This window comes from Chionomys nivalis, chromosome 17 (genome assembly GCF_950005125.1).
Source record: "Chionomys nivalis chromosome 17, mChiNiv1.1, whole genome shotgun sequence".
In the NCBI taxonomy this organism is placed as follows: Eukaryota; Metazoa; Chordata; class Mammalia; order Rodentia; family Cricetidae; genus Chionomys; species Chionomys nivalis.
This window is the reverse complement of record NC_080102.1, coordinates 59,118,493-59,127,958: the sequence shown is the minus strand read 5'-3', so window position 1 is coordinate 59,127,958 and position 9,466 is coordinate 59,118,493. Positions and strand designations below refer to the sequence as shown.

Sequence of the window (9,466 nt, the reverse complement as noted above, 5' to 3'; positions counted from 1 at the left end):
AGAATGCCCCCGTGTTTCTGGAGGTGTGGCTCTTTCTGCAGGCAGTGGGGACAGTAGCCAATGCTGTGTGCGTGGTGGGACTTTCCTTGGCAGTGGTTTTCCTGCTCCGATACCCCAGGCACCTGCCTCAAGCTTAGAGCTGTTCTTCTCAGGGATGAAGGCCCCCAGTGTGTTTCAGGACATTCACATCTGCTCTCTAAAACACCACAAAAGGTAACACTGGCATAGTCTTTGAGGGTCTCAGAGACCCTCCAGGCAGAGAGACACCGAAGCCTGTTGCCCAGGGCCTGCCAGGCCAGCTTGGCCAGTGAGTGTTGCAGGATCACCCATTAGCAGACTTCCCAGTCCAGCCCCCGGTGAGCCATCACCATCTCAACAGACCCTCCGCTCTCAAGAATTATTTTCCACAGCCTTGGCTTCCTCGAGGCAGTGTTAGGCCTGGTGTAGAGATTCCTTTGTCTAATTCCTGTTCTCTTGAGAACATGGCCTCTCAGCAGTTCTCACTGCTCCCACTGCATCAGACAAACAGGGGCCAAGAGCCCTGCTCTTCTTTGGGAGGGGTCAGAGAGGGGATTCCACTCAAATCCTGAGCCAGAATGACAAGGGCACAGCTTGGGACAGACATTCGCTGGAATCTGAACCCCCTTTCCTTCAGATGGAGCTACAGGTGATACCAGCATGCTTTGGTAGGCTACTGTGCCAGCCGCCTGGTCCCCCCAACTTGCTCTGTCTAGTCTCTCTGGCAGTCAGTCTGCAGACTTAAAATTCCATTTTCCATGCCTTTGGCCATGAAGGAGGCTTTGGGCTGGAGGGAGAGGAAACACAGCAGTTCCCTCTGCTTGGAACAGGGTGGTTCCCCGTTATAACAGGCCTGCCGATTCTCAACATGTTCCTGGAGAGATTAGAAACTCCTGCAGGTATGTGTTTGCGGCGGCCTTCAGCCTGTATCAACAGATACGATGACTCACTTCTTCCCTGGTGGAATAACTGAGAACTTGCTGGAACAGAGCTTGGGGGGTACCAGGGAAGTTAGCAGAGCAGCTCCCCACAAAGAGAGACGCGGCTGCCAGTCCACTATCAAGACTTTTTTTGTAAAGGATTAAGTGGGGTTTGCTGGTTTATTAAGTTCCCACATGGGCCTGCCCAGGAGAAAGAACAGCAAGGGCACACACGGAAAGCTGAATTAGGAGGAACTGTGGAGGGTGGGTCTGGCCTTAAAGAGAACTCAGTGGTGAACAGCCCGGGTGAGAGGGCCTAGGTCCTCTGGTTTTAAAGCTGAGGGCTTGAGGGATCTTTCTGGCCTGAATCTTGTAGGGGAATCTGCCCCATGGTATCTGTTATAAATGAACCTCTCTTAAAGAAAGCATAGTGCAGTGAGGGACTGGACCCCGCTTCTCTGGAACATTACCCAAAATGTGAAGCCATAGATCACCTTGCAAGAACTCAGATCTCTGCAGCCCCGGTTGCACAGCCAAGTGTAAGAAGAGCAGATAATTAGCAGATGGGAAACCCACTCTGCCCCCCCCCCCCAATGGCCCAGATCTCCTAAACTAGTAAGGCAGCAGGAACCAGGCTGGGGCAGTGGACAGTCACTGATTCTGTAAGGATCTCTAGGTCAGCAGCCATGGGCAAATGTCCCTTACTTCCTGGCATCCTTCTAGGCTATCCACAGCACCCAGATCCTGTGGTGACAAGAGGCAGTTGGCAGCACCCCCAACACACTGCCAGGATACCAGCGCTGCAAGGAAGGGTTATTTCTTACCGCGCAGAGGCTGCCGGGAGGAGCATTTCGCCCCACACCGCTGCGCAGGTGTGTTGGGTGAGCTCACAGTTGCCCCCCGGGCATGCCCAGCCCACTAATCATTCACAGCTCGACAGCTCCGCTGCCCAGCCCACTTCTAAGGTGGATAAAAAGGGGCCTTGAAGCGGCTAAGTAACAGCCACCCACAGCGTCCTCTTGAGCGCCGAACTTGCCAGCACCTCCCCACTCCCAGCGCCCAGTGCTCTTGCTCCTTCAGGGACAACCATCATGTCTCGCCAGTCGAGTGTGTCCTTCCGAAGCGGGGGCAGCCGCTCTTTCAGCGCCGCCTCTGCCATCACCCCGTCTGTCTCTCGTACCAGCTTCAGCTCGGTGTCCCGCAGTGGTGGTGGTGGTGGTGGTGGCAGGGTCAGCCTTGGGGGTGCTTATGGAGCAGGTGGCTATGGCAGCCGGAGCCTGTACAATGTGGGGGGCTCCAAAAGGATATCATTCAGCTCTGGCGGTGGCAGCTTCAGGAACCGATTTGGTGCTGGTGCTGGAGGCAGCTTTGGCTTTGGAGGAGGAGCCGGCAGTGGATTTGGCTTCGGTGGTGGAGCTGGTAGTGGCTTTGGCTTCGGTGGTGGAGCTGGCTTTGGTGGTGGCTATGGGGGAGCTGGTTTCCCCGTGTGCCCCCCTGGAGGCATCCAAGAGGTCACCGTTAACCAGAACCTCCTCACTCCTCTGAACCTGCAAATCGACCCCACCATCCAGCGGGTGAGGACTGAGGAGCGCGAGCAGATCAAGACCCTCAACAACAAGTTTGCGTCCTTCATCGACAAGGTGAGACATGGTTCTGTCCAGGGCAGATAAGCGGTAGTAGAATCTGGAGTGAATGCCAAAGACAGCAGTGGAGGGAAGATGCATCTAGGCTTTGCTCAATCACTGCCATTGCCTCTAGGTGACTCTGTCCTGACTTTGTCCCCTCTGTAGTTAGACTAGCACTGGCAATCAGGGTCAGCGTTCCTCTCCTCCAGAGGGTACCCCATAAGGGTGTCTGATTCCAGTGCACTGAAATGAGCTCAGGCCTCTGATAAGCAGATTGCATAGAGGCTGAGGTGTCTCTAGGGCAGTCTGGAAGCCTTTTCAGCCCCTGTGAATTGGACCACACTCCAGCCAGTCACTACTGGGCTCTCTGTGCCCTGCATGAGAGAACTACCTTCCCTAGAGGGAGGATATTGAGAAGGTCCATGCCGACTGTCCCTTACAGGTCACAGGCCAGGCACTGAACACAGGGTTTGGTGGGAACAGCCTGTGACAAGTACACAGTAGTAAAAACGTCACAGAAGCTGAAACTTCTCCCTCTCACACTCGGTCCCCTCCAGGTGCGCTTCCTGGAGCAGCAGAACAAGGTCCTGGACACCAAGTGGGCCCTGCTGCAGGAGCAGGGCACCAAGACCGTGAGGCAGAACCTGGAGCCTTTGTTTGAGCAGTACATTAACAACCTCAGGAGGCAGCTGGATGGAGTTCTGGGAGAGAGGGGCCGCCTGGACTCAGAGCTGAGGAACATGCAGGATCTGGTGGAGGACTTTAAGAACAAGTGAGTTGTAGTGTGATGGGAGAGGCCCGGGGTCTCCCTAGCACCAGATCTGCTCCATGGCTGGGCCAAGGTGTCTGTCTTTCCCACGGGTGAGGAGCATGCGCACTACGCCACTAAGACAAAGCTCCAAGCCTCTGCTAGAAAGTTCCAGTCCCAGGCTTGGCTCTGCTCCAAAGCATTTACCCACCTGCCTGGGTAGCAGTGTGTGCCCCTAGCACCACCTGGTGAACTGGCCTTCCTGGAACCTTCCCTCTTTGGGGATCGCCTAGTGCCCTCAAAACACGAAGCATAGCCCTTGATAGTTTCCGTTCAAAGAGGAACCCGGCTGGGTGGCTCCAAGAATTCCCGAAGTCTCACCAATCGGCTCCTGCTTCCGTGGGCTGCTAGTGTTTTATTTCTTTGTGTGTTCCTGGTGGTGTTGGAGAGTGAACTCACTTGCACGCTAAGCATGTGCTCTGCCACTGAGCTACACCCCCACTCCTGCGGGATCATTGCTGATCCAAGTGAACAGTAGTGATACTAGATGAGTATTTGGTAGGCAGTTTCCGAGAAGGCAGCATCTCATAGGGTAAGAACTTGCCCAGGTCTCATGGTGGCCCATTTGTCTGTCCGTGAGATGTGAACAAACTCCTCCTTCCAGTGTGGAAGCATGTTCACATGACTGCACAGAGACCCTTTTACCTGGCCCTGACCATCCGACCAATGCTTCCTGTCACTTTTTCCTTCAGGTATGAGGATGAGATTAACAAGCGTACCACTGCTGAGAATGAGTTTGTCATGCTGAAGAAGGTACGTGTGGTGGAGAGAACCCATAGCCCTGGGCTGTGCTCTCCTGGGGGTGGAGCCATTTAAGTCAGGTGCAGGTTGTTTGATGGCCACCACCGCTATTTCCTTAGGATGTGGATGCTGCCTACATGAGCAAGGTGGAGCTAGAGGCCAAGGTCGATGCCCTGATGGACGAGATCAACTTCATGAAGATGTTCTTTGATGCGGTAAGCAATCAAAGTCAAAATTTCTCCTGTGGGTGTTTTATTATGATACAATAAATGGGAGATTTCAGTGAAACTCACATTAAATAACAGGATCAGATGACTGACTTCAAGTGTCCCTATAGGAGCTGTCCCAGATGCAGACACATGTCTCAGACACATCTGTGGTCCTGTCCATGGATAACAACCGCAGCCTGGACCTGGACAGCATCATCGCCGAAGTCAAGGCCCAGTATGAGGACATTGCCAACCGCAGCCGAACAGAGGCTGAGTCCTGGTACCAGACCAAGGTGGGTGCCTAGGTGAATATCGAGGCTGCAACTGTCTAGAGGTCCTAGCAGTGCTAAGGACAGGACTCCCAGGACTGCTGAGGCCACTGGGAATAAACTGCAGGGGAGCCAGCTATCTGTTTTCCACAAAACCCAGGAACTTGGGCAGAGTTTCATGGCAGTACCTTTAGGAAAGCCAAGACTCTCAAGAAGCTACTTAAGATTAGCTCTCTCTTGCAAAGGCCCAAAACAGTCCCAGACCCCAGAGGACTCCAGTTACCATTCTCCACAGTTCCTGCTGGTGAACTTGGGAAAGTGTATTTCACCCTGTGTTAACTATATTTTCCTTCTCTTTTGGTGGCATTAGTATGAGGAACTGCAACAGACAGCTGGTCGGCATGGCGACGACCTGAGAAACACCAAGCATGAGATCTCGGAGATGAACCGGATGATCCAGAGGCTGAGATCTGAGATTGATAATGTCAAGAAGCAGGTAGGGAGAAATTACAAGGGGACAAAGGGGGTCCTGGACTTATGGAGGAAGACATCTTTTGTTTTGCATTTGACACACACTCATGCATGCATGCACACACACACATGCATGCACGCATGTGTACACTAATCTGGAACAATTCACAATGCTGCCATATTTCACCACTTATAATATCCAGGATGTACTAAGTTCTTTCTAGGGCTCCAGGTTTGGTATATCTGACTTAGACTCTCAGAAATGGACAGTTAGGACAGTTCAGCCACCAAAGTGTCCCCACTGCTCCTTTTATCTCCACAGTGTGCCAACCTACAGAATGCCATTGCTGATGCAGAACAGCGTGGAGAGCTGGCACTCAAAGATGCCAGGAACAAGTTGACCGAGCTAGAGGAGGCCCTGCAGAAGGCCAAGCAGGACATGGCCCGGCTGCTGCGCGAGTACCAGGAGCTCATGAACACCAAGCTGGCCCTGGACGTGGAGATCGCCACCTACCGCAAGCTGCTGGAGGGCGAGGAGTGCAGGTGGGCAGACATCGTGTGCCTGATGAGAGGAGAGTGTGACGGAGGGCGCCAGATGCACAAACAAATGGCTGAATACCACCCAGTTTCAGTCTGGCATGGGGTGGACCGCGGGCTTTGACTGATGTCTTTGACTTACTCCCCACTCCGTCCTCGGGGACTCTGTCTTCCCCAATCGGCTAAGTACCCCAGCAGATGTATCCTGCACAGTGTCTTCCTTCTGCTTTGCTCATGCTCTTTTCTAGACCTCGGTGTCCCTGCCACACTCCTTGCCATCCTTAGTCTTCTCCACCGTTGGGATGCCTCTCATGACTACTCCAGCTGACTGAAGCTCACTTCCTCTGGGTTCTCAAACTACTGCGTATTCTTCATCTTTTTCTGGCACAGGCATTGCTAACTGTGAGTTTCCTTCTGGCTCACGGTCCCCTGCGGCATGCAGGATGCTATGGCAAAGCCCGCTTTCTCATTGCCACATCACCATCGCCGCTGCTTACACACACCTTCTGTGAACTGGGTGGAGGGCGTGGGATTAGAATCTTCCTTTTACAGCCTGGCTCTGGGCCACATCCTCTTCTCTGGCCAAATCCTTCCAGAAAGCATGATCTTTTCTAACTTACAGGAATTTAGAGATATCCTGGGGCCTGGCTTTGGGGTGACCCTAACCATGACAATGAACAGGCTTGATTCACTCTTACCCCAACTTTTTGTCTTTCAGGCTGAGTGGAGAAGGAGTTGGACCAGTCAACATCTGTAAGTAACTTAGATCAACTCCAAACCCCGCTGTTTCTAGATAGCAGGCATTCCCATGCCAATAAATGATTACCAGACAGTGAGCAGCAGGTGGTGGGGGGACAGCACAAACAGGGACATGAGGTGACGCAGCTCCTAGGATTCATACATATTAAGCTTTGTTCTTAATACTTGGCTCTACCAAGTACCCGGCTCTATGCCTTGTCTCTGGTGTCTTCATTTTTTCTGTCAAGGACCCCGAATGAATAATTTAGTTCTTCTTGCTCATTCTGTTACTTTGTAAAAAGGTCAGGTATACACTCTACCAAGGCAGGATCAAACGTGTCAGCCGTGTGGAATAAATCTGCGTGACCCTTTTCGCCCGTTCCTCTTTTCTCCACAGCTGTTGTCACAAACAGTGTCTCTTCTGGCTACGGAGGAAGCAGCCTGGGCTTTGGCGGTGGCAGCGGCTTTGGCGGTGGCCTCGGCAGCGGCCTTGGAGGAGGTGGCGGAGGCTACTACTCCAGCACCAGCGGGGGCGCTGGTTTGGGTGGTGGGCTGAGTGTCGGGGGCTCTGGCTTCAGTGCAAGCAGTGGCCGGGGCATGGGCTTTGGCAGTGGTGGGGGCAGCAGCTCCAGTGTCAAATTTGTCTCCACCACCTCCTCCTCCCGGAGGAGCTTCAAGAGCTAAGAAGAGTTGCTGCAAGACCCTGGCCCTCATGGGCAGCCCAGGCCCATGGAGATTGCTTCCTCTAGGCAGTTGCCCAGGCCTACTCCTTCTGGAGAGTGGTCTAGACCAAGCCACTGCAGAACCACATGGTTTTGATTCCTAGGAGGCCATGAATCCCAACCTCTGGCCTCCCACAGTTCTACACTGTGCTGCAAGTCAGTTTTTAGGTACCCATAGATGGTCTTCCATGACACAGATATCCAAAGTTTTCCAGAATGGCAGCCACCAAAGCAGAATTCTTACCCTGAAACCCTCCTTACTTCTTGTTCTGACTTCCTCCAGAGTGTGTTCAATAAAATGCTTTTATAATATAAGCCTCCAAGTAGAATGGTTTTCTCCAGGTCTACGATCACCTTAGACCCCTCAAGTTGGGTCCTGGCTTCTTTGTTGATTCCCAGGGAGGACTCTGAAAGGGGGCATGGCACCATGGGTGCTCCACAGGTCCTGAGAGGCAGGGAGGGAGGCTGTCTCTGCAAGGCACAAAGGGGAGTGTCCAGAGTCACACCTGGGTAGATTTAGAGCCCTGTGTTGAAGTGGGGGGCTACTTAGGCCAGTCTGATTGGTAAGGAACAGCTAGATGGGCAAATGGGTTCAACTGAGGTTGGTAAATAAAGACTCTATTGGCACAGAATTCCAAAAGGCCTAAAAGATGCTGGGATTTTCTACCATCATGGGTACCAAGAGAGTCAACAGGCATTTCGTGTCGGTGTCGGCGATGGAGTATTACACAGTTCACCAAGTAACGCCGGTGATTTACCTGAGATGCTAGGGCCTCTGCGTGTGGCACTGGCATTCCCTCTTAGGTGAGCTCCCTTGCACTCATAAGCAAGTGAATGTCTAACATAAATCCCATTTAAGGATGCCTGGGAGCCGTGTAGGGAGCCTTCGGAGGTGAAGGCTGTTAAAGTAGACCCTGAATAGAGTGTTGTGAGCCAAACTCATGAGAGGTATGGGCTGATGAGTCAGTGCTTTCAGCAATGTTTGTTGTGGGTATTTTATTGCTATGACCTTGAGGCTGTGGAACTCTATTGTGCAGAACAATCCGTTCTTTCCAAGTATACACAGAGGCCCAGCTATGTCGTTTGGAGTGGGTGGAACATCTCTCTTCCCTAGGTAGATGCCATGAAGCAACCCATCAGAGCGTCTGCCTCAATAACACTGATGCGGCTATTTTGACTTGGAAAGGAAGGCCCATGAAGTTCATTTCTTTAAAAAAAAAAGTTTGTAGGTGTCAAAGGCTTAATCTATTGACTCAAATTTAGGTATTTTTAAGAGACAATATGATTGTGGGGACATTTAGGAATCAATAGTTCTGATGCATTAAAAGAGGGGATCTGGTTCTCCTTTGAATCCAGTCGCTACAATCCCCACAGCTGCAGGAGCGCCCTGCTTATGTCTAGTAGAACCGCCATGCAGAAGTGTCATTGGACTCCAGCATGGACTAAAGCCATGAAGTTTTGTCATCTAGAGCATTTCAGCTGCTGTGACTACAATTCCTGGCTTGTATGGTCAAGGCCCAAAGCCAACCAGCACAGCTTTTGATCAGTTTTGCTGTGCAAATTCTTTCAGAGTAGCTGAGATTTCCACTTATATCAAATTGTGGAATATTGTTGCATTATTCTGCTTCCCCCAGTTTCAACCCTCTCCCTCCTCTCCCCCCTGTTTGTGGATGCACTATGGCAAGGCCGGAGACTCGGGTTGATGCATGTCTTTTTCTGGAGAGTTCCATATCATCATTACCGGGGTGGAGCTGCTCCCCCAGAGGCCTGGGAAGTATCACTAGCAGTCAATGAATGTGGCAGGGCCTGTTGGCGCGTGGCATCAGCATGCCACATGGTAACTCTCTTCCACTGTGCATTGGGACCATTTACTGCAGGTTTACCCGTCTTCCTTGCACACTCCATAAGAAGAGGGCTGTGTGAGCCTGAGACATACAAGGTACACCCCACTGAGCTTAACATCAGTCCTGGCTTACAGTAGAACTGGCAAACAGAACTTAACATGGAGCATGTAGAGAGCCCTGGACTGAGACACAGCATTCAAGGGTATTTTAATGAGAGACCCAACCCTACACTCCTCCTAAGTGACAATTAACTGTGACTTCTGATTCAGACCAATGAAAGTGGAACCCGAAGTAATGGAGATCTGTGCCATACACAGCATGCTAATAAAGTTCGCTTAGGCTGCGTAGCAGCTTGAAGTACATGCTGCAAGCTAGATGACAAACCACAGCAAGAGACAGATGACTCTGTGGTGGTGAAGTTGGGGGAATGACAGTCACTGCCCCCATTCCAAAGACTGTCCCAAGCCCTAGTTTCTAATGACCTTTCAGCTGTGAGAGCCGTGTCCACACACGCACACCTGTAGGTATTTACGCAAAGCGGAAGACATGAAAGACAGCAATCCC

The 9,466-nt window shown here is 51.9% G+C and overlaps 1 protein-coding gene across 2 annotated transcripts; it reads left to right on the top strand.

Moving 5' to 3' along the window:
• Positions 1-2,029: 2,029 nt before the first annotated feature.
• Positions 2,030-7,020, top strand: Krt5 (keratin 5). Of its 2 annotated transcripts, XM_057791271.1 has the most exons (10): positions 2,030-2,285; positions 2,319-2,578; positions 3,121-3,335; positions 4,064-4,124; positions 4,232-4,327; positions 4,450-4,614; positions 4,961-5,086; positions 5,384-5,604; positions 6,317-6,351; positions 6,734-7,020. In XM_057791271.1, the coding sequence occupies exons 1-10, from the start codon at positions 2,030-2,032 to the stop codon at positions 7,018-7,020; spliced, it is 1,722 nt and encodes a 573-aa protein (XP_057647254.1). The 2 variants fall into 2 exon arrangements, with proteins under 2 accessions (XP_057647254.1, XP_057647253.1); XM_057791270.1 differs by having other exon boundaries at positions 2,030-2,578.
• Positions 7,021-9,466: the final 2,446 nt, after the last annotated feature.